This window comes from Podarcis bocagei (genome assembly GCF_964188305.1).
Source record: "Podarcis bocagei genome assembly, chromosome: 7".
Classification (NCBI taxonomy): domain Eukaryota; kingdom Metazoa; phylum Chordata; class Lepidosauria; order Squamata; family Lacertidae; genus Podarcis; species Podarcis bocagei.
This window is the reverse complement of record NC_138132.1, coordinates 34,280,982-34,306,382: the sequence shown is the minus strand read 5'-3', so window position 1 is coordinate 34,306,382 and position 25,401 is coordinate 34,280,982. Positions and strand designations below refer to the sequence as shown.

Here is a 25,401-nt window from a genome sequence, read left to right as displayed (position 1 = left end):
TGCCCAGGAGGACTCTCCTGTGTGAGTGTTTGAGGGCCCTGCTCCTTCCTGCTCCTTCCTGCCACTCACCATCTGGCCCAGGGCGGGGCCTGAAGGACTCACAGGGACTGCTGCACTCTGCTGCCCAGGAGGACTCTCCTGTGTGAGTGTTTGAGGGCCCTGCTCCTTCCTGCCACTCACCATCTGGCCCAGGGCAGGGCCTGAAGGACTTACAGGGACTGCTGTGCTCTGCTGCCCAGGAGGACTCTCCTGTGTGGGTGTCTGAGGGCCCTGCTCCTTCCTGCCACTCACCACCTGGCCCAGGGCAGGGCCTGAAGGACTTACAGGGACTGCTGTGCTCTGCTGCCCAGGAGGACTCTCCTGTGTGAGTGTTTGAGGGCCCTGCTCCTTCCTGCCACTCACCACCTGGCCCAGGGCAGGGCCTGACAGGCCTCACAGGGATGGTTGCTGTCACTGCTGCTGCGGCCCAGGGGGATCCGGAGGGGCGCAGAGTACTTTTTAAAATGTTTTAAAATGTTCCTTTTCCTTTTTCTTTTATTTTTTTGTATTTGCGGGGACGGGGATGGGGGTGGGATGGATGTTTAGTTGGGAATTTGTTTGATTTTAATGGATTTGTAATTTTTATAGTTTTTCATCTGTATTGTTTTTTGTTTTCTGGGGTTTTTTATTGTTTTAAGGTCTTATTTTGTTCTTAAGGGGAAGGGTCAGGGCTGCCGGGGAGTGGGTCCCAGCCAACAAAATGGCTGGGGCATGTTCCACAGAGGGGGATGCGCTGGGACAACCGATCTCGGTGATCACGGGTAGGAGGAGGAGTTACGCTAAGACCAGACCATGTCATTACAGAGGAGGCAGGTTTAGTCGTTGTCTGAGGACTATCCCTGCCTCCGGGTCTGGTCCTGTCCGGACGGATACTAGAATCAGCAAGGGATACCCACATAGCCTGAAGGTGCTGCTGTGCAATGCCAGGTCAATGATTCGTAAGACCACTGCCATCCATGACTTGATCATGGATGAAGGATTTGACCTGGCTTGTGTAACAGAGACTTGGTTGGATGAAGCAGATGGGCCTGTTCTTGCCGCTGCTTGTCCACCAGGTTTCTCTTACGCACAGCAACCCAGGCCTTGTGGGCGGGGAGGGGGGGTTGCAGTGATTTTTAGGAAGTCATTAGTTTGCACCAGGCGTCCTATTGGGAAGACCCAGTTTTCTGAGTGCATGTTCTGGAAGTTGGGCAATAGGGGCAGTACAGGATTCCTTTTGGTGTACCGACCTCCCCGCTGCACCAAGGATTCCCTGCCCGAGCTGCTTCAGGTCGTGGCGGATGTTCTCCTGGAGACACCTAGTTTGGTTGTCCTAGGGGATTTTAATATCCATGCCGACACGACCTTACAAGGGGCCGCTCGGGACTTCGTGGAAAGCATGGCCTCCATGGGGCTGTCCCTGAATAAGTTTGGCCCAACCCATAGCCGCGGACATGCCTTGGACCTGGTGTTTACCTCCATGGATGTTGGTGTTCTGACACTAAGTAAAAGCGAAACAAAAGAAGTGCCATGGTCAGACCACTTCCTGGTGCAACTTGACTTCTCCGCGACCCTTCCCCTCTGCAGGGAGGTGGGACCGATTCGGATGGTCCGCCCCCGCCACTTAATGGATCCAAATGGTTTCCAGAGAGTGGTAGGGGATGCTTTATCCCATGTTGATGGCCTTTCAGCTGATTCCCTGGTGGCCCGCTGGAATGTGGAGTTAACCAGGGCTATTGACTGTTTGGCTCCGAAGCGCCCTCTCCGATTGCATGGAGCCCGGACAGCCCCGTGGTTTTCCACGGATCTGAGGGCAATGAAACAATCGTTGAGACGGCTAGAGCGCCGGTGGCGGATGACCCATTCTGAAGCTGACCGGACACAGGTTAGAGCTCAGTGTCGAGCCTACCAAGTGGCGGTAGCGACGGCGAAGAAGGCTTTCTTCGCCGCCTCTATTGCATCTGCAGAAAACAGCAGCAGGAGACTTTTTCAGGTGGTCCGCAATTTAGCGGAACCACCTGCTACATCGGGGCCCATTACGGGCCACATGATCTCCTGCAATGATTTTGCAAAGTTTTTTGCAGATAAAGTCGCTCAGATTCGGGAAGAGGTAGACGCCACCGTGGGAGCAGGGCCGGGGCGGGAGAGTGCTAGAGTCCTGTCTAGTCAAATTGCGTGGGATCAATTCCAATCTGTTACCTCCGAGGATGTGGACAGGCTGCTTGGACGAGTGAAACCAACCACCTGTCTCCTTGATCCTTGCCCATCCTGGCTTATAAAAGCTAGCCGGGAAGGGCTGGGCGATGGGCTTCGTGGGGTGGTGAATGCTTCCCTCCGTGAGGGAGCCTTCCCAGACCCGCTGAAAGAGGCGGTTATTAAACCGCTTCTTAAAAAACCATCTTTAGATGCGGCCACGATGGCCAACTATCGCCCAGTCTCAAATCTTCCATTCTTGGGCAAGGTGATTGAGCGAGTGGTTGCCGAACAACTCCAGGCACGCCTGGAAGAAGCGGACCATTTGGATCCCTTCCAATCGGGATTCAGGCCTCATCGCGGGACTGAAACTGCCTTGGTCGCACTGGTTGATGATCTCCGGCGGGCTAGGGACAAAGGTGAGAGCTGCTTCCTAGTTCTGCTGGATCTCTCAGCGGCGTTTGATACCATCGACCATAACATCCTTCTGGACCGTCTTGAGGGGCTGGGAGCTGGGGGCACTGTCATACAGTGGTTCCGCTCCTTCCTCCTGGGCCGTGTTCAGAAAGTGGTGGTGGGGGATGAGTGTTCAGACCCCTGGGCTCTCACTTGTGGGGTGCCTCAGGGTTCTGTCCTCTCCCCCATGCTTTTCAACATCTACATGCAGCCGCTGGGAGAGATCATCAGGGGGTTTGGGCTGGGTGTTCATCAGTATGCGGATGATACCCAGCTCTACCTTTCTTTCAAATCAGAACCAGTGAAGGCGGTGACAGTCCTGTGTGAGTGTCTGGAGGCGGTTGGAGGATGGATGGCGGCAAACAGATTGAGATTGAATCCTGACAAGACAGAAGTACTGTTTCTGGGGGACAGGAGGCGGGCAGGTGTGGGGGATTCCCTGGTCCTGAATGGGGTAACCGTGCCCCTGAAGGACCAGGTGCGCAGCCTGGGAGTCATTTTGGACTCACAGCTGTCCATGGAGGCACAGGTTAAATCCGTGTCCAGGGCAGCTGTGTATCAGCTCCATCTGGTACGTAGGCTGAGACCCTATCTGCCCGCGGACTGCCTCGCCAGAGTGGTGCATGCTCTGGTTATCTCCCGCTTGGACTACTGCAATGCGCTCTACGTGGGGCTACCTTTGAAGGTGACCCGGAAACTACAACTAATCCAGAATGCAGCAGCCAGACTGGTGACTGGGAGCGGCCGCCGAGACCATATAACACCGGTCTTGAAAGACTTACATTGGCTCCCAGTACGTTTCCGAGCACAATTCAAAGTGTTGGTGCTGACCTTTAAAGCCCTAAACGGCCTCGGTCTAGTATACCTGAAGGAGCGTCTCCACCTCCATCGTTCTACCCGGACACTGAGGTCCAGCACCGAGGGCCTTCTGGCGGTTCCCTCACTGCGAGAAGCCAAGTTACAGGGAACCAGGCAGAGGGCCTTCTCGGTAGTGGCGCCCTCCCTGTGGAATGCCCTCCCACCAGATGTCAAAGAGAACAACAACTACCAGACTTTTAGAAGACATCTGAAGGCAGCCCTGTTTAGGGAAGCTTTTAATGTTTGATGTACCATAGTATTTTAATATTCTTTTGGAAGCCGCCCAGAGTGGCTGTGGAAACCCAGCCAGATGGGCGGGGTATAAATAATAAATTATTATTATTATTATTATTATTGAAGTTATTGGAGGCAAAGCTGATATGTTTGACTAGAGAAAAAAAGCATGGTTGATATTTATTAATAATAGAAAACCCCTTTTGGACTTTTTGTGTGGAAAGGAAAATGAATGAATTTGAGACATTTGTGTCTAAAAATTGGGAAAATATTGCTTAGCAGAAAGTAGAACAGTTGGATGTCATCCTAGAGTGAATATTTTGAATAATTTCTTTTATGTAAATGAGGTCAGAAAAGCAGAAGTCCATTTTATTTATTTAGTTTTCCTTTTTCTTCTGTTCTTTTTAACGTCTTTTTTCTCTCTTCCCCCATTTGTTTTCCCTGGTGTCCTCTGCTCTAGGCCATTATGGGGGCCTAGGATTGCACAAATATGAAGGTGATAGGTGAGAGACTGGGAGAAGAAAGGAAAGCTTCCGGGTGAGAGCTGGGAGGGTCCACCACTTTCTGCATCAGACAAAGGTTAAGAGCTTCCTTTGAGAGAGAACTCTAGGTTTTCTTTCCTTTTCCTTTTCCTTTTTCCTTTTCATTTAAATTAGTCCCCCCCCCCTTATTGTATTATGAAAATGCTTTAATAAAATATTATGCAAAAGAGAGAGAGAGAAATACAGCAGACTCCTATCTGGTTAGGACAGACTTCAAAGGCAATAGGCCTCTCCTGGGGTGTGATGTCATTTTGCATGCGTGTGATGTCATTTTGAGCATCTGCGCATGCGCGAGTGGCGATACCCAGAAGTAACGGAACACGGTTGTCGCAGAGCGCAATCCGAAAACGCTCAACCCGAAGCTACTTTAACCCGAGGTATGACTGTATAGCCCAAAGCTAGTGGCTAAGTGTTAATCGCTGCTTAATTATGGCAAGGTGTGAAGATAATAAATGGTCTGTTTTTAGGTGCAATACAATTAAAACATCCTTTGAGATTGCATACTGTGCCCTCAGTGCTTTGAGATTGAGATGGAACAGGTGGTGACTTCTTGTTTTTAAAAAATTGCAGGTGGATTGATAGGACTGACTACATTGAGGAGTGCTCACTTTACTGCCACACCTGCTGGCGAGGGACTTCTGGGCTTTGTTGTGTTGAACAAAAGGTATGTTTTCCTCTCCAGCTTAAAAAATAGCATAAAAATTGAAGCCTTACTTGCCTTTGGTTTGCAGTCGTGGCAGTAGAAAAGCAAAGCAAACAACTTCCAATTGCAGAGTCCCAGGTTTCCCTCCCCAAACACTTCAGAAGTGTAAAATATAAAGCAACATATCCTTTTATATCTGTGTTATTGATAACTTTACACTACAGCATGCAAGTGATTTGATTTGTGGACAAAAAGAGCCTGGTGTAAAATCTTTCTATGCACAGAGCAACTTTTTGCGGGAAAGTGGAACTTGTTTACTGCACCTGATTAACAGTGGAAAATGAGTGGCTCAGGGATTAAGATGATTTGAGGGTCACAGTATGTGCAAAAACTGCTTTTGTTTCCAACACCTGATATTTCTTATGGCTTATTTTGAATCATGGAACATAGTTAAAACAGGGAATCATATTTTTCTAATCAGTATATAATTTTTCAATATGTATGTTTTAATTTAATCAGTGCCTTTTGTCTGGGAGTACGCAGGGGTACACACACCCCTAAACATTTTGTGAATTGTAACAGGAGAAGAAACTAAAGTTTTTAACATTTTTCATTTCTTTAGCACAGTGAATCGTCAGTTACTCCCGATGGCGGCCTCATTTCCTGTCATGGTGTTTCCTAAGTCTCAGACGGAATGAGAGTACAGTCATACCTCGGGTTACAGACGCTTCAGGTTGCGTTTTTTCGGGTTACGGACGTGCCGAAACCCAGAAGTACCGGAACAGGTTACTTCTGGGTTTCGGCAGTAGCGCATGCGCAGAAGCATTGAATCGCAACCCATGCGTGTGCAGACACGGCTCTGCAGGTTGCGAATGTGCCTCCTGCACGGATCACGTTCACAACCCGAGCGTCCACTGTACTCCTAAATTTTGTTTTAGAAAAAAAGCACTGCATTTAATTATACCTTGCTGAGGTCTTCAACAGACTGCCATTTTTGGAGTTGAGATAGTGTTCTCATGGTACATCTAGAGAGGTGACCCTGCACTTGGCTTGTCCATGTACATCATCTACAGCTACAGGCAATGACCAATTTGCATGGGGGTAACGTTCCAGGAAGCCCCCCCCCCCATACATACATTGACAGGGCCTGTATAAGCCTGTTCTGCCCCGTTCTACTCCTTTTGTGATGATTTCAGGTCACTTCCAGGTCAGCATGATGAACGAATGTGCAGTCACACACATATTGGACGTGCCTAAAACAGTTGCTGCCTGCATTTGGTTTGCCAGTACCTTTCTGCTAAGCACCTGCTCTTTGTGTATGCCACGCTATGGTTTTCCTCTTGTGAATTGATTGCAGGCAACGGGGGTTGCCTAGCAGGCAAGGCAGTTCTGGTCCTTTCTAACTGGGGCACACTTTTTCTAATCTGCTTTGTTCTGATTTCATTGTGCTCCCAAGCAGAAGTTAAGCCTCTCTAGCAAACAAAACAAAACAACAAAACTCTGTCTATTGGTAGTTTATGAAGGTATGGTAGTTAGCTCTTTGTTTCATAATAAAAATAAAGTTGTTGGATCGTAAGTATTATTAAGTTTCACCCATGAAAGCTGTCTTGCATTCACATTTTCTTCCCAACTCCAGAAAACAAGTATAACAGTCTGCAGCACAGATTTTTTAAGCATTTGAGACCATTATAGTTTTGCACCCTTCATTTTTAAGACCAGTGCTTCTCTGCAGAAATTCTGTTCTTCAGCTCCCATTCTTGGTTAATCATTAGCATTTAAGAGCAATTTCAGCCAAGCTAAAGCAACAGGAATTGAAAAAATCCAGCATTTGATAAGCTTACTTCTGTTATCAGCATAACAGCAAATGCAGCATAACAGCAAACCCCAAGATTAGTTAACTTCAGGAAGTGCATGGACAGAACGTTTCCTATTCCCATCTCTTCTCTGCAGTGGACCTACCCCCCCCCAAATGCCTTGTTGGGGGGAGGGCTCTTGAACAGTGTAGGATGGGTTGGGGGATTTGTCTAAGGATTCAAACCAATGAGTTTTGTGGCAACTTAAAGACTGGTTCATGAAATTGTGGTTGCCTTCTAAGGTGACAAGGCTCTTTATTGTTTTTGCTGCAACAAACTAGCACAGCTTACCCCCCCCCCCTGGAAATTTCTGCTGACAGATTTATGTGGCAGTTAAAGCTTTATTTGTCTTGGCATATATGATTGTTGAGCACAGCAATTCTAGACAGAGACTCCAGCTTCTGCGATCAATGTGTGGGTAGCAGGAAGAGGAACGAGAGCAGTGGCTCATTCGAAGGCCTGGGTGGGAAATCTTTCTGGCCCAGCAGGTCATAATCCCTTCCCACCCCCACAGGCCAACTTTGATAGGTAGATTGTCCTGCTAACCTCTCAAAAGTCCCTTGCATAACACTGGTTGTCAGGCACTTGGGAACCAAAGTGCAAGGGGCTTTGCCAGCCCTTTGCTTGGCAAAGCCTGGAGCACAAAGCTTTTTTCTGCAGACACCAGCTGCATAGTTGAGTTCCACATGGGGATCTCACTCATGTGCCCAATCCTGCCATGTCTCTTCCTGCTACACACCTGACCACACAAATGATGTCATGTGTGGGGCAGGTGGACACTGTTTGCAGTTCAAATTGGGACCCATGCTAAGCCTGGATTGGCCCATGGGCCAGAGGTTCCTTACCCCGTGCTAGGGTTTGGTGGACCTTATGCAGGATATGGGTACAGATGGTACCTATTCACATATTTGTTTTATACTTTCTGTCTACCTTTCTCTTTTTTAACTTAAATGCCTCTCAAAACATTATTTATTTACTTTTAATTACCGTATTTTTTGCTCTATAAGACTCACTTTTTCCTTCCTAAAAAGGGGAAATGTGTGTGCATCTTATGGAGCGAATGCAGGCTGCGCAGCTATCCCAGAAGCCAGAATAGCAAGAGAGATCGCTGCTTTCGCTGTGCAGCGATCCCTCTTGTTGTTCCGGCTTCTGAGATTCAGAATATATTTTTTTTCTTGTTTTCCTCCTTCAAAAACTAGGTGCGTCTCATGGTCTGGTGCTTCTTATAGAGCAAAAATACGGTACATATGGTATGCAACAATTACACAAGATGAAAATAAAAATAAAACACAACAACAGCGAACACTCAGAGAACTTCTCCAAGCACACTAACAAAGTTATGTCAGAGTGTATATTCCAAAACCACTACAATTTTAACAGACACAAAATGATGCATAGCAACATATTGCTTGGATGGTTTACCACAAAGAAATAAATATTTTGATTGACAGGAGTTCATATGAAGGTGGGAGGAAAGAACAAATAATAATAATTTAAATATATTAAAATAATTTAAATAGTACTACCTTATGTCTCATTATTTGTATAAGCTATAAAGCCACCCCAGACAGCATAAAAATTTTCGTGTTACTTTTTGAAAATCTTTTTAAAGCCGTGAGGACATAGCAGGAACATAATAACCTATATCTAGTGCTTGCTTGTGAGGCTGACAATTCAAGCTGACTTTTCCCCTGCCCTTCATCCAGAAGGGCTCTCCAGCAGCTTGCAGTTTAATAAAAACATTCACAGTCTTTGTCCTCAGGTTTGTTTGTTTGTTTGTTTGTCAGTCAGAAAGCCATATGATGATACAGTGGTGCCCCGCAAGACGAATGCCTCGCAAGACGGAAAACTCGCTAGACGAAAGAGTTTTCCGTTTTGGAGGTGCTTCGCAAAACGAATCTCCTATGTGCTTACTTCGCAAGACGAAAATGTCTTGCGAGTTCCTTCAGGTTTTTTTCCCTTCCCTCCCCCTTTTTCTAAGCCGCTAAGCTGCTTATCAGCTGATCCGAAAAGTTGCTAATAGCGCTAATCCGCTAATCCGTCAATGGGCTTGCTTCGCAAGACGAAAAAACCACTAGACAAAGAGAATCACAGAACGGATTCTTTTCGTCTTGCGAGGCACCACTGTACTAGGAGACCAACCAGTAGACAACTAACTGAATGTTTTCACAGTCATAGTCTCTGTAAATTTTGCTGGTTGTCTCTCCTTGCAGGGACTGGAGAAGTGTGAGATTACCACTGAGGTGTGTTCAAGTTTGGTAGGTTTATACATGGACACAGTTACTTGAGAAAACAAAGTGGTTTGTGCTAGAGTAACAGATTTGAGGAAGGCTTAATTAGAGTAGCACTGCCTTGACACCTTTCTTCAAGGTAGAATGGTTATTGTGGATGTTCTCATGTGAGCAGTTGCAATATTAACAATTACTTTTATTTTGCAGAATTTTTTTATTTCAAGTGGAAGGAGACAGTGCCAGGCAACCATCAAGTTGTGACAAAGCAGTCCAATTAAGGTAGGTTGCCCACAGGGCTTGAGTGTGTGTGTTGCATAACCTTTATGCAAATTTATTTAAAATATTTATAGACCACTTTCTGACCAGGCAGGGTAGAACACAGTTTTTAAAAACATGCCAAAAAAAAACCAGTGGCTTGTATCCTGCATTAGTCATACTCCAAGTAGACCCATTGAAATTAATGGACCTGATTTAGTCATGCCCATTAATTTCAGTGATCCAAGTAATGTTGGATACAACTTCTATCTTAAATACCGTGTAACACTAATTCTTGTTATGGACTCAGTCCACGGCAAATCAGCAAATGGGTTTCATCATAGGGCTGCATCCTTAGAAGTTTTTAAGTAGAGGCTGAATGGCCAGCTGTCAGGGATTCTGTGGTAGTGGATATCTTGCATCAGCAGGGCATCGGACTAAACCATTTTATGTTCTTCCAATTCTGTTTCTTTGACTTCTTTGTTTATTTTTTACATTGTGTGAGTTCATTATACGTGCTCAACTATATTTAGGGCCTTGTTTTTTTAAAGTTCCTATTACTGCTGGTAGAGTCACACCCCTCTGAAAATTGTTTTAAAGGTCTTGTTTCCATAAAAAGTGCTCATTCTTTTTTGGCAAAGAATGAGATGTACATTACATTTAAGAGATTCTTCATGTTTATTTTACTGTTTTGTACAATTCTGAAAACATTTCTAGAAAAATATATTTTTTAAAAGTAGAGAGCTGTGGGTCAGAATTTGTAGAAATGCAGCAGTTAATTGACAGCCAAATGTTTAGAAAAACTCCATATGTTTAGGAATTTCCATGCTCATGATTTCCTATATAATCTTAATAAATTGGGTATTATGCTGTGTTCTGTTGCTCTTTGTTGTGCCTGCATTATTGAATTCTCCTTGCGGGGAGGGGGGCGATAGCAATGAGGGCTGTCATTATGTGTGTTTGTACAGGCATACCTTGCTTTATTGCACTTAGCAGATATTGCTCCTTAGGAGGGTGCGGGTGCAACTACAGGCAGCCTGGCCATTTCCAGGGGAAGGAAGCCTCCTGCTGCCACTGTCCCTCTTCTGACCACGAGAGTGGAGCTGGCTAGGGCTGGAACCAGGTTTTTCCCCTTCCACCCCTGCAGCCTGGGGGGCCTGGCTTAATAGACTACAGTTTAGTGTAAACCAGTGGTGGCCAAACTCAGCCCTCCAGGTGTTTTTGGAATTACAACTCCCATCATCCCTAGCTAACAGGACCAGTGGTCAGGGATGATGGGAAATGTAGTCCCAAAACAGCTGGAGGGCCGAGTTTGGCCACCACTGGTGTAAACATAACTTTTATATGCACTTGAAAACAAAAAAATTGGTGTGACTTGCTTTATTGCAATATTCACTTTATTGTGATGGTCTGGAACGAAACCTGCAATATCTCCAAGGTATACCTGGACTTTAAAATTTTACCACTACACCCCTGTTTTTATTGGGGGGGGGACATGTGGCCCTTCAGATGTTGCGGGACTGCAGTCATTTACCAATGATGCCTGGGACTGTTGTGAGTTGAAGTCCAATAACATCTGGAAGGCTGCAAATGTTCCCTTTTCCTGATTTATATGTACAAATCTAAATAGCATCATGCATGAGAGGTATGCATCTGTAAAAGTTGTAGATTTTTCTGGCACATTTCAAGGAAGAACTAAACGGTGTGTGTGTGTGTGTGTACATATATATATATATATATATATATATATATATTTGCTTTCGTAGATTTTCACGGGTACAGGAATGCAGGTTTTGGTGTCTTCGGGTGTCTTCCCGTGTAAGAGTTGGGGTGTCTAGGCGACGTTTCGACGAGGTCTCACTCGTCATCTTCAGGCTGGTGCTTTCGGCTTCTTGTTACTAGAACAGAGCAGGGTCTCAGTGTTTGAGTTCCTATAAATACTGTTGAGGGGGTGTGGTGTATAGCCTCCAACGTTCTGGGCAGAGAGGAAGTTCCCAGGTTAATGTGCCTTTTCTTCTTTTGTTCATTAATTACTTGAGGGATATCTTGAGTGATTACTTGAGTGATATTCTGAGTACCACTTAGGAGGGTCATTAGGTGTGGATTAGTTGCTAAAGCTTTTGTGTCTTGATCTCCTGAGCTTGAAGAGTTTTTCTGAGAAGATGGCTGTACTGCACTTAGTTGTGCTCTGGCTTGGCTTCGTGTATAGGGGCGAGCTGTGGTTTTGTGCCCTGTGCCAGCCAGATCTGTGTAGGGATTGCAGGGGGGTGCAGCATCCGGAGGTGCCACCCCACAAAAACCGACACCAGAACCAGAGGCACACAGAACGCCATCTCCAATCAACCACACCAGACCCAAACCCAGACCCTCTCCACAGATAAATTACAGACACCATCCAGTAGCCAAACCATAGTGGCACCTCCGGATGCTGCACCCCCCTGCAATCCCTACACAGATCTGGCTGGCACAGGGCACAAAACCACAGCTCGCCCCTATACACGAAGCCAAGCCAGAGCACAACTAAGTGCAGTACAGCCATCTTCTCAGAAAAACTCTTCAAGCTCAGGAGATCAAGACACAAAAGCTTTAGCAACTAATCCACACCTAATGACCCTCCTAAGTGGTACTCAGAATATCACTCAAGTAATCACTCAAGATATCCCTCAAGTAATTAATGAACAAAAGAAGAAAAGGCACATTAACCTGGGAACTTCCTCTCTGCCCAGAACGTTGGAGGCTATACACCACACCCCCTCAACAGTATTTATAGGAACTCAAACACTGAGACCCTGCTCTGTTCTAGTAACAAGAAGCCGAAAGCACCAGCCTGAAGATGACGAGTGAGACCTCGTCGAAACGTCGCCTAGACACCCCAACTCTTACACGGGAAGACACCCGAAGACACCAAAACCTGCATATATATATATATATATATATATATATATATATATATATATATGAATGAGAGAATGAATGAACAGGCTCCAAAGAGCACATATTTCAGTGGCGTGTGTGCGCGCGCGCGCATGCCACTGAAATATGTGCTCTTTGGAGCCTGTTCTGATTGTCATCTCTTTTTTTATCTCTTCCGACATTTATATCCTGTTGGGTACATGTCAGCAGAGGCTGAAATCTTTAAAATCTAATCTAGGGCTTCTTGAATGCTCAGAACACAGCTGACTCTGAAATAGGAGCACTTCTGCTGGAGTGGGAGGAGGGTGAAGTGTTAACCCTTGAGACCACACTGTCTGGAACTCAATTGTGTTGTTGCTTCACTCTATTTAATTGCTTGGAATGTGTATAGGAGAGTGTGTGGCAGAAACAACAACTGAATTTGTCCTTAGTTTCTAAGAAGCAAAAGTATTCCCAGTTAAGGGGTGACTGATGAATGAAGTCAAAACCTACTTTGCTGAACAGAACTTGAGCTTCAGTTTGCTCTTTGTACAGTGAAAGTGATGGGCCAGGCCAGGTGTTAGCTTATGGAGTTAGGTCTACTAAACAGTCCTGGCAGAAGTAGAGGGAGGATTTCAGGTCCTCACTCAGGATTACTTGAGGTATGCCACTTTACCCGTTACATTTCAAAAATGGCTTGGGAATGAAAGGGAGCACTCACTCTTTTTATTGCTACCCTGAATTAGAACTGTGCTGGGTTGAGGGTGAAACGAGTCTTGTACCAAGAGCTGTTTTGTGGATTATGTTAAAGTTGCCAATTTTGAAAGCAAAAATTCCAAATATGATTTATGGAAAACGTTTGCAGAAATAAACAGATTTGTAGTAAGTTGCTTTTTATAGGGTTTCTGCAAGTGTTTTATGTTTGTAGTACTTTATAAAACCAATTAAAAAGATAATGCTTTTTTCTATTTTGAATTAGGATATTTTGAGTGGCATTGAATAAAGTTGCTTCTCATTTGTATTAGTATTTGATGTTTTCTCTTTAAAATTGTGTGTTTTTCTGTCACGTGCTGGGTTTTTCCCTGGGTGTAAAACTGGACACACACAAAATCGTCATTGAGAAACCACCTAATCATTCTCTGCTTTGTTACAACTGCGTCATGCTGATGGTTGATTTGCCCCTGCTTTTTTCTATAATCGTGGGGTTTCCGTTTGAGATAATTTTGCTACATTTCTTCCTCTTAAAATTATTAATTGATTATTCAAAGCTGTTGAGTGCTATAGAGAAACTTCTTTTCCATCACCAACATTTGAACCCTTGAAATATTTGGAAGGGTTCCTGATTTATTTTGGCTGCAACAAGAGTCCCTAGTGGCTGCTTGATTGTAACAAGTGTATAACTTGGTTTACCAGCAGCAGGGCTTTTCAAAGAGTCGGCACCTCATCCATGGGAGATAGTATGTAAGTGTTCTTTCGTCTTAAGTGCGTTAGTTGGTGACTGTTAGGACTCCATTCTCACCACATAAAGGAATAGTTACAGGAACCTGGACATGTATAGGCTTTGTGGTTAGTAGACTTAAATCAAAAGCAGGATTGGAATTGTTGTTGAATAAAAGGGTGTCTAAACTAGTCCAGAGACTTCTCAAGTTTTCTGGTGTTCTTTTTAGAGCTAACTTGCAAAGGCTGTTGGATATCCGTTATTTGCTTTGCAAAGAGAATTTTGCTATTCTTGGACATCTTCAAACAACCAAGGAAAGAATCTGGAAATTGATTCATTTGTTGTTTTTATTTTCCCCTCTATGTTGACAGAATTAAGTGAAAGGAGTGAGAAAAAATGTCAAAAACAAATAAATCCAAATCGGGGTCCCGTTCCTCTCGTTCAAGATCTGGTTCTCGATCCCGGTCCCGGTCTTTCTCAAAATCTCGGTCCAGATCCCGGTCTGTTTCTCGATCAAGAAAACGCAGGCTCAGGTAAGTGCCATTGCTTGCTTCTGATGGTGGTGTGTTCTTTTCTTTTTACCTGAGGGGAGCCCTGCACAAATGGGAATTCTCCTGCGGAAAGCTTTTGCTAGATTCCAATTTATTCTACCATCTTAAGTTACTTCCTTTGTCTGCCAACCAGTTCTATTTTTATAACCTTACCATCCAAATAGCTCTTGCTCGGCCATGAAGTGGGTAGCTTTTTTAACCCAGTGTTCTCTGTGTTTTGGTTGTACTAGGCCCTTTTGAGTTGTTGTTTTTGAAGTTGGTTATTGTCAAACGTTCTGAGCAACTGGCCAGTTGCCTCTGGAATTATTCTGACTTTGAGAAATGCCTAAAATTGCAGAGGGAGCAGAACAGAGGAGGTGTATCTTTACCTGTTCTTCAGCAATCATAGTGAAGTCTGCCCAAGATTTTACATTTGGATTTCTATTCTATCTCTTTAAATGTCCTTGTGATTAGATTTGTAATTTGTCTCTAATGAAAAGTTACTGATCTTAACTCACTGCTCAGGATATATATCTAAGAATGATGCAGCAGAGAGCTATATTGCAGAGAAAGATTGATGAAGATTTTCGCTATTGAAAGTTAGGAAAGGGTACTAATTCTGTGCTTTTCCAGTTGGTTATTTAAACCTGGACTGTTAACAAGAACAACAACATTCTGAATAATTTCTGGGATCTGTTTATTGGCACATCCTGCAGAACCAAAGCCCACTTGCCTGTTCATTGTGTTGCTTTACTTTTCAGAAGATTTTGAGTCTCTAGTTAGATTTTGTTTATATCAGCCATTTATTTTGTTACCTTTTAAAAATAATGGTAAAAGGCTCGCAGATTTTCTGTAACTGTTGGGACAGAAGCATAAGTGGCTGTTAATAATTAGTGTGTGTGGTTTCTGAGAAAGATACAGAAAGGGAACAGTAAAATGCAACAGGGGGTGGAGAAAAGGACAATGCCAGAAAGAGGAGAGGAGCCAAAGCACAAACGATCTCCTTACAGAGGGTAAAAGCATTAGGAAGGGCTTACCAGTAGGCTGGGAATGTCCGGCTTCATTGAGGGGAGCTCTGCCAATGGAGAATGAGCCCAGCATGCAAAATGTCGCTGGTTACAGACAGCTTTTGGAGAAACTTTGATTATGCATATGACTTGGCTGGAGAAGTAAAATGGAAGAGGCTGGGGAATGCAAATCTAGGAAAAGTATAGAAAACTCACTGAGGTAGGTTTCCTGCCTTACGTTGGCTTCATTTCTTAGGGATAATAGGCTTGCTGGTCAGAATCATGTTGTGGTAGAGGGAAGCAGCTTGGGCAGCTGGTTGCGTTTGGTGTCTCGACTGCAGAGAATGTGGCTTGTATTACATTTGTGTCTTTCTCCAGGGAATTCCCCTTCTCTGCCTCAGCTCTAGTCATAATCTATTTAGTTCTTTGTAGGAGTCATTCCACCCCAGTAGCTCTATTTTCTGTAGTGGCTTTGAACCCATGCAGTTACTCAGCTGCAAGCTTTGGGGAGAAATAACTTGCATGTTCTCCCCCCGCCCCCCAGCTGCACAACCTCAGCTGCATTTCATGTGCTGTGTCTTTTCAAATGATTTCTCATGAACAGCCTCCACAGATCTTTGAAGGGAAACTTTTCATTTTCCATGCCTCTTAAAATGGCAAAATGGATTTTGGAAGGATCAGGCAACAGGTCCCTCAGCTGTTAATTGATAACAAAATGCAGTAGCTGTCTAGGGACTGGCTCCTACGTGGGCTGTGGAACACCTCATAATTAGCTCATTTTCACTGTCTGCACCAGGCTGTGTGCATGTCTATTCCTTCTTAACGTTGCTGAAACTGTTTGCGAATGAGACAGAATCCAAGGTAAGATGCTCTGGTTTTTTTTCTTAATAGTAAAAGAGGCTGGATTCACGGAAGAAACAAGACAGCAACTTCTCTTTGTGTAGAAATTGTACCAGACCTTGCTTTTCCTGCAGACCTTGCTTTTCTGTTTTTAAACCTGTTTTCATTTGATTGTGTAGCTCCTCACCAGCACAACTTCTTGTTACATAATCCTTGCCTAATCTCAGATTAGTCATCCATTTGGGCTGTTCTGGTTTGTGGTTCTTCGGGGCTTCAGTTGCAGTTTTGTTCCCTGCTCGGTCATCTCCCCACCTCAATCCTTCAGTTGGGAGATGCAGCGTCTGGCCTTCTTTTTCCTGCAAAGCACTTGCTATTTCAGGTCTCACTCCAGCATTCATGGGCAGCTGCACCCCATTTGTAAGCACCAATGGGATTTATTAGTAGCTTTGTATCAGTTGTTACATGAAGTGAATAGACTGCAAGAGTAGTGACCTAGCCAACATCACTCTCTGAACTTCATGGCTAAGTGGGGACTTAAACCTGGATCTGTCTGATCCTAGTCTGACACACTATAACCCAAACAAAGGGAACTTAATCCTGAAATTGTATCTTCCACATCATGCCCCTCATACTAGATACGTCTATTTAATGTGGTGTATTAAATATAAAAATATAATCAGTCACATAATATTGCTTTAAAAATCCACAAACACAAAAGACTTGAACCTAAAAAAGATCTGTTTGTTTGAGTAGTGTGCCCTGATGGCAGAAAGTTGCTGGCCATTTAACTCCCTTATTGGAAGACAGAATAATGTCTGATACTCCATTTCTTGTTCAATTTTTCTGTCACGTGTGGGGGAAGAGAGCTTTATGTTGCCTTTTAAAAACAAAAACAAATCATCCATCAAGTGGAATCTTGGTGGGTTATAGTAGATAAAACTGAAAGGTTACAAATAACGTTTCCCTCTTTACCCTATTGGGTACATTTGCCCCATGCTGCAAATTGAGCTCTGGAAGGTGGGTGCTCTGAGGATGGCCTTCTGAGGGAGAAAATGCTGCTTCCTCTGTGTCTGAAGTGGTTTTGTAGGAAAACGCTCATCCTAGCAATAGCAACTTTGTTCCATCTGCATTGCCCTGCATTGCTGAGGGTTGTTTTTAAGGAAGGAGTGCATACTTATCATTATGAGATAGAAGCTGGAGATGAGCTAAAGGAAAACCTATGCATCATTATGAAAACAGGTTAATGTCTTTGTATTGCAATCAGAATGCTGTAGTACTGTGTGTAGCAATTTCCAAATACATTTTTCTTTTTCCTCAGTTCTAGGTCCCGTTCGAGATCATACTCTCCATCTCATAACAGGGAGAGGAACCACCAGCGGGTCTACCAGAACCGGGATTTCCGAGGGCATAACAGAGGTTATCGGAGACCCTATTATTTCCGTGGAAGGAACAGAGGGTTCTACCCATGGGGTCAATATAACCGAGGTGGCTATGGAAATTACAGGTCCAACTGGCAAAACTACCGCCAAGCCTATAGCCCTCGTAGGGGACGCTCACGTTCTCGGTCACCCAAGAGGAGATCTCCATCCCCAAGATCCAGAAGCCATTCAAGAAATTCTGACAAGTCCTCATCTGATAGGTCAAGGAGGTCTTCATCATCTCGATCCTCCTCTAATCACAGCAGAGGCGAGTCCTCCAAACGTCGGTCATTGAAGGAGAAGAAGTCTTCTTCCAAGGATGCCCGGGGGTCTCAGGGTGCTGGAGACAACCAAGGGGATGACACCAAGGAACAGCCCTTCTCAGGAGGAACTGCACAGGATGCCAAATCCTCAGAGGGATCGAAATCTTGGCAAGAAGTGGGTGCTTATGGCACAGGTTCAGCATCAAGGGCCTCTGCTGTGACAGAGTTGAGTCCAAAAGAGCGAAGCCCAGCACTAAAGAGCCCTCTCCAGTCAGTTGTCGTGAGGCGCCGTTCACCTAGGCCAAGCCCACTTCAGAAGCCCAGTCCTACATCTTCCAACCCTTCACAGCTGGGCTCGACTCTGCAGAGCAGCAGCTCCTTCCAGGCAGGCTCACATCAGTTTGAGCATAATTTAGCAGGCCTGAGCCCAACAAGGAAAAGTCCTGTGTGCAAAAGCCCCACAACAATCAGTTCCATTTATGGGGCATCTCAGAAGGAGGAAATGGGGATAGCCTTCTCCAAAAGGCAAGTTGTCTTCATTCCTAAAATTGATTGTTTGATTGATGTTTTTCTGACTTTCAGCTGACTGTTAGATTGGCACAATTAGGCTAGCCATAAGTAATGTAAAAAGTTTAGTCTCAGGTAGTCAGAAGTTGCAAAAATCTGTTGTGAAAATAATAAAAAGCAGACTTACGTAATAGTGGTAAAAGTATTGTTTTTATTAAGTATTGTATTAATTGCTGTGGTATGTGAGATACTATTATTAACACTATTTTTCAATCTCTGATTTTTTAATGGAGTATTACTCAAGGTGGCATACAAGATAAAAATAGTCATGTGGGGTTTTTGTACAATTTCTTAGAGCTTCAGAGAAGATTTAAGATGGCTATTTGATTTATAATGTACTAAACAAAACAAAACAAAAAGTAAACCATGCCATGCTAATGTATTTGCTACATACATATCTGAAGAGATCTTTTAGTAGCCAAAGGTAGTTGAACTGAAATATTTTATTGTGGGAGGAATTAAATAAATATACTTGGTGCATTTTAATGTTGTATTTGACCTAGTGCATAGCTTTACTTGGCAATTATTATTAATTGAATTTTTTAAAGATTAATTTTACCATACCTGAAGTGGTGTGTGTAAGAATATGCACTTCCAAGAGATAGTTAACTGAAAAGTGAATTACAACTTCGATTTTGAATTTTACTAGTAAGGTGTCCATTCCACAATTTGGCTTCTGTTTATTCATTGGGCTAAATTATACAACTTATTAAACCATAGTTTACTGTTACATGCATGAGCTGTTGTATGCCACGCCCTCCCCTCTGAGGTGTGGGGAGAAGGTGATTGGAAGTATCCAGTTCCAGTTTTAAACTAACAAAAAATCCTGATTATGTCTAAACTCTGGTAGTTCTTGTTAGTCTAACTATGGTTAGATCTTAAGGCACAGTTTGGTCTTGGATTGCTTGAACCAATCTAAGTTCCTAGAGTTTGATATAATGGAGAGTTTTGATTAGTTTAAATCTGTAAGTGGAATCTTTCAACATGAAACATGAAATTGGTATACAAGTCTGTAGATTGTACAAATAACCTAAACCAAGGATTGGACAGCCTGTGGCCCTCCATGTGATGTTCAACTCCCATCAACCCCAGCTGTCATGGTGGGTGGTTAGGATTGATGGAAGTTGTAGTTCCACAGACTCTTCAAGACCTCAAGTTGTGCTGCCTTGTGGTTTAGCATTGCTTCCATGCTGGCCCATTAAATTACTAGTTCATTTATGAAACAACAAATGTCTGAAAATGGGAAATTTTCTCTGGAAAAAATATGACATTGGGAAACTTTATATAATTCTTCACCCCAGTTCAGTGCAGCATGTATATATATATTTTAAATGTTTCAAACACAAAAATAAATCAGCAAAAGTAATGTCATGTTAAAAACCTTGGCAATCAAAGAAATTCAAAGTGCACAGTTGAGTAGCTTGGTAGACATTCCTGAAGAGGATAATTCATCATATAGATGTGTCACCTCCCTGAAAAGTGTTTGCCCCCTGGCAGATCTTGCATTCTGAACAGAAGGAACACAAGAGTTGCAGCCAGTACAAGAAAGAATTGACCTTTCCATTTTGCATGTAACTGGTTTCTAGTCTGCAAGTAGGAAGCAAGTAGGAATTATCTCCCCAGAAAGCATGCATACACCTCTAGGAATTTGTCTTACTTTTCCTGTACTTGGTGTACAGCACTAGTGGTCACTTGTGTAAATAACTTATGGCTACTAACCATGGTAGCCAAAACTGCAGACTCTGTTTTGGATGACCAGAGGATAGGTGCTATTGGGGTTGGAACTCATTATCATGATGAAATTTCTGTTAAACAGTAGGAGTTAGACCTTCACTCTGCATGGCAGTTATTGTTTTCTAACAGAAATGAAACTACTGCTGCTTTAAAATTGCAGTAGTACCTATGGCATAGAGCTTGGTAGCATTTGTAATGACAGTTGCCCCTTTATATACCAAATTCATTTTTATCTAAGATGCAGAATCAGATCTAGCTCTGAGATTGTGTTAAGTATTATTACACAGCTGCCTAATATGCTCATTTTAAAAGGATGGTTGCCGCTTATTTCTCTCGGTGTACAGCAGGTGTAAAACCCTTGGATTTTTCCCAAGGGAGTCACAAGCTGGTTTATGGTAAATAATCCAGCACAGTTACATACAAAAGCATTTTTAAAAAGCATTAATCAATAAATACCTTTTCAGTAAAAAAGAAAGTAAGTTATTTTTAAGTTCTCCCGGTGTGTTCGAGAGGCAGTTTGTAGAACTGAGATTTGTGCATAGGTTTTGCTGTTATGTAGAACAGGTGTTTCCTAAACCCTTTTTAGAAGGAGTGGGGGAGAAAATTGTCTCAAATTTCTTGGCACTGGCTTCAGATTTTCAGGAGTCAGCATTAGATGTGTAGGTGTCAAGTCTTGTAAAATATAGTACTTAAAAAACCCAAAAAGCAGATTACCAGGCACCACAAGTGTAAAAATTTAGGAGCAGAGGCCCCACTTTTGGAAATATATGAGAAGACTGTTAAAGAATAGGTACAATGTTTGTCATCCCCTGGAATCTGCTGGTGGACTCAGCTTCCAGCAGATATAGAAAACAGCTGTCATGGAGCCAATTTTTGCATCTAGTAAAACTTATCCAGCACAAAGATAGTTGTTAGTAAATGTGCTTTGGGCAGGAAAATTACTTGAGTAATAATAATAATAATAATAATAATAATAATAATAATAATAATAATAATAATAATTTATTATTTATACCCCGCCCATCTGGCTGGGCCTCCCCGGCCACTCTGGGCGGCTTCCATAAAAACCAAAAATACAATAAAATATCACCCGTTAAAAACTTCCCTGAACAGGGCTGCCTTAAGATGTCTCCTGAATGTCAGGTAGTTGTTTATCGCTTTGACATCTGCTGGAAGGGCGTTCCACAGGGCGGGCGCCACTACCGAGAAGGCCCTCTGCCTGGTTCCCTGTAGCTTTGCTTCTCGCAATGAGGGAACCGCCAGAAGGCCCTCGGAGCTGGACCTCAGCGTCCGGGCAGAATGATGGGGGTGGAGACGCTCCTTCAGGTATACTGGACCGAGGCCGTTTTGAATCTTTGCAAATACATTCCCCCCCGGGAGTCACACGCACCAGTTAGTACAAGGAGCATTGTTTTGAGGCTTTTATTGTTTTTAGTTGTTTAGTTGATCTCAGCAGCTATACATCCATCTGTTTAAGAAGCGATTGTATTGTTCTCAGATGCTCCACAATGATTTTTCCATTCTCAATTTTGTTACCTCATCAACCAATGTATAGTTTTGAAATTCACCTCCAGTTGTAATTAGAAAATAGAAACTTGCCCATATAGTTTAGATATATGCCAATCATCATCCTGTCAGTTTTAGTTGGGGATTGACCATCTTTATAATATTGCTGAGTATTCGTGTTCCTCCCAACCAATTAAGCATTTCCCCCCCGTTAACCTTTTTGCTTTTATTTGTGTTTTGAATTGTCTATAGCTTCCATAGGAGACTTTCCTCCAAAAATTTGAAGTAGCTTTTGAGGCTTTTATTTCCACTGTGTATTACTTAAAAAGCACAGCAATCCAAGGTGAAAATGTTGATGGGTTAATTCTCCACAAACAGGTTTGTAAGTGAATGCACAGGTTGGGTAAGATCTTTTACGTATTTCCTGCCTTCTAGCTATGGCAAGTAGGTTCTTAAATACGATTTTATTGGTTTTACTAAGCTTTGTGTGTCAAGGTTCTGTGACCTGTAGTGAATAGGTATACTAATTTTAAAGCATTAAGAGTTAGAAAAAAGCTAAATAAAGCTTTGTATCAGTAACACAGGGATCGTCTGCTTTATCAGAACTTTCTAAGAGCTCCTGAATTGACTGTCTCTCTCACTTTCTTTTTTAAATAGGTATTTGGAAGAGCAAAAAGCTGAGAATGGGAAAGACAAAGAGCAGAAACTGTCGAACATGGAAAAAGAAAAAATGAAAGAGAAGGGAATTTTCTCTGACCTGGGATTAGCAGATGGTAAAACAAAAACAGATCCGTATGCCTCCAAAGCTGATACAGAAAAGCTGTATCGTGGAAGCCAGTCCCCAAAGCGCTATAAGCTCCGAGATGATTTTGAAAAGAAAATAGCAGAGTTCCACAAGGAGAGCCACTATGGCAAAGAGGAGGCAGATGAGCCCGAGAAGAAGGTTAAAGGCAAAGGGCGAAAGGAATCCAATTTTGATGAGGATGAGGACGATGAGCCGAAGTTTCTGTCCAAGACGTTGTCTGCTTCCAATAAAAACCAGGAGGAAGATCGATCAGGCAAATGGGAAGGCCTAGTATTTTTGCCTGGAGCCAAAGAGAAGCAGAGGAAAGCTGAGGAGGTGGAGGAGGAGTCCTATGCTGAGCAGACCAAGAAGGAAGAGAGGCAGGTTGCCAAGAGAGCAGAAGCTGGGCACAGAGGCTTTGTTCCAGAGAAGAATTTCCGAGTTACCACTTACAAAGCCAGCCAGGAAAAGAATGCTACATCTCCTCCTCCACGAAAGACTTCAGAGGGCAGAGAGAAGCTGGGCACACGGGGAGAGGGCCTGGCCACTGGCAAGTCTTCCTTTTCCATCACTCGTGAGACCCAAGTCAGCCTCCGAATGGATTCTTTTGATGAGGATCTTGCACGGTGAGAGGCTCAGTGTCTGCCCCACAGTTGGAATAAAGGGTTAGGGGAAAGTTAAATGGGAATATTGCTCTGTACTGTGTACAGCAGTTCTCCAAAGAGAGTAAGCAAGCAGCCTAGTCTGCTCACTGGTTTTTATTATTTGGAACATATTGGTGGATAACAGCCCAGAGATTCTCTTTTTTAATGTCAGTGTGCCAGAGTTTCTCACTTGCCATGGGTGCATATGAGTGAGCATCATGCTGGTGTATGTTTCCCATTAGGTCCAAGCCAAAGAGCATGGTTTGCTCCTCCCTAGCAAGCCACAGTCGGTAAGCCAACAACAAACGATGTCTTAAGGTTGGCTAGCAATCATGACTCCTTAGGGAACAACAAACCACAATCCTGGGTTCAGATGTAACAGGAAGCCAAAGCTTCATGGTTTGTTTCTCCTTCTCAAGCTAACAGAGAAGCAAAGCGGGAGGCATCTGGCAGCATGTACCAGCACACTGCTTATTCACAATAAACCACAATATGCCAGAAACACCAGTTTATCATTATGCAAATGCAGCTATTGCCTAATCCCAATTTTTTTTTGGCAGTGGAGTGACAGGGAGAACCAGAGCATATGTCTCTGTAAAGGCCCAAAAAGAAGAGCAGATCACAAAAAGCTTGCAAAAACGGGGTGCTAGTCAAGGGGTGATATTCAGCTGCATTTTACTCAGAATAGACCCATTGAACATTGTTATGTCCATGCATTTCAGTGGGTCTGCTTTGAGTCAAACTTAGTTGAATACCACCCTAGCTTTCAGGTAGAACAAGCCATATAACCACCACCACCACCACCACCACTACTACTACTACTACTACTACTACTACTAATTTTATTATTTGTACCCAGCCACTCTGCACCTCCCTTCTGTTCTGAGCAGATGGGAGGGTGGATGTCCAGTCCTGACATCCATTGAAATGTGGCCATATTTAAAGACATGTGCTCAGTGCAGGAGAGGCTGAGCCTGTGAAACACAAACTTGAGCAAGAACAGCTAACAGTCTCTTGTGTATTGTGTTTTTTTCAAAGGATATTTGCTGAGAGCTTTCATGGGTACCATAGGAGGTACGGATTAGCACACTGGCATGTGTGGACACCATGTTACCAACCCTTGCCCTAATTAATAAATTAATAAAGTCCAAGGGTCACCTGGAGCAAGCGAGCCAATCTACAGCAGAAAACAGCCCACCACCTTCCCAAGCCCTAAATACACTTTTGAAGCTTGAGCAAAAGACATCCGAAAGGACACTTTGTTGAGCAAAAGACATCCGAAAGGACACTTTGTTGGGCACAACTTCATGGTGCACATAATCACTCCTGCTGATAGCCATGGTAGTCCCAATGCCTGTAGAGAAATAATGCAGGGATGGACAGAGGAACATATGTGAACCTGCAAATAAAACCTTGGAATAGAGAGTTGTATCCAACTTAGTTATACTCCGAGTAGACCCATTTGAAATTAATAGCCCTAAATTATGTCTAGTGTTTTCAGTGCATCTGCTCTTGAGTAAAACATTGCTCCTAAATTGATCATGAAGTGCCTTCAGTGACAAGTCTTTGAATTGAACATGTTGCTCCCAGGCCAACTGTCTGTTCACCGGCCTCCCACAAATGAATTCACACAATTTTGTCCCCCATAATCCAGAGTTGGTGCGCTGCAAAAAAGGAAAAGATGCTTGACAATCATTGAAGTGAAACACAGCTAATAAGCTTGCATAGCTAGACAATGGTGTATTTTATTCCTCATACTGTTGGCTGTTGCTATTGATTTACTTGACTTTTATACAAAGGCAAGTGTCTTGTGGCATTGTAGATACTAACATTTTTTTTGCTGATAGGAGCTTCTGTGGACTGAACTCTGTCCATCCAGACCAAGGTGTACATTATCTGCTTCACCTCAAGAGTTCCTTGGGCCACCACCCTCTCTCTTTCTTAGTTGCTCAGCTGTCACGATACAGTGGAACCTCAGTTGTTGAATGTAATCTGTTCTGGAAGACCATTTGACATCTGAAACGTTCGACAACCGAGGCACAATGGGCGGCCGGCAAAATCCATTGAAAAAATGGATAAATGTGCCCCAGAAGCCGTTCAACTTCCGAGGCATGTTTGAAAACGGAAGCATTCTCTTCTGGGTTGTCGGCATTTGAAAGCCGAAACGTTCGACTTCCGAAGTGTTTGACAACCAAGGTTCCACTGTACCTTCTTGTTTTGTTCACTATGCCAGACAAACAAAACCACCTTTCTGGAAGTAGTTGCTTTTGGAGATCATAACAATTAATGAGCATATCTTTGTGTGTTTCCCCACCAGCCCAAGTGGAATTTTGGCACAGGAGCGCAAACTGTGTCGTGATCTGGTGCACAGCAACAAAAAGGAGCAGGAGTTTCGCTCCATTTTCCATCACATCCAGTCCGCCCAGTCTCAGCGGAGTCCCTCGGAGCTCTTTGCTCAGCATATTGTGACCATTGTTCACCATGTGAAAGGTGAG

General features: G+C 43.6%; 1 protein-coding gene across 3 annotated transcripts in view; it reads left to right on the top strand.

Moving 5' to 3' along the window:
• Nucleotides 1-25,401, top strand: part of THRAP3 (thyroid hormone receptor associated protein 3) — a 47,247-nt gene that overhangs the window by 10,618 nt on the left and 11,228 nt on the right. For 2 of the 3 annotated variants that reach the window (XM_081202484.1, XM_081202482.1), the window contains exons 2-7: nucleotides 4,872-4,965; nucleotides 9,236-9,307; nucleotides 13,985-14,146; nucleotides 17,309-18,196; nucleotides 22,136-22,888; nucleotides 25,224-25,396. In XM_081202484.1, the coding sequence (XP_081058610.1) occupies nucleotides 14,010-14,146; nucleotides 17,309-18,196; nucleotides 22,136-22,888; nucleotides 25,224-25,396 (1,951 nt within the window). In that variant the 5' untranslated portion in view covers nucleotides 4,872-4,965; nucleotides 9,236-9,307; nucleotides 13,985-14,009. The remainder of the gene's footprint in view (nucleotides 1-4,871; nucleotides 4,966-9,235; nucleotides 9,308-13,984; nucleotides 14,147-17,308; nucleotides 18,197-22,135; nucleotides 22,889-25,223; nucleotides 25,397-25,401) is intronic. The other variant, XM_081202483.1, reaches the window with a different exon arrangement.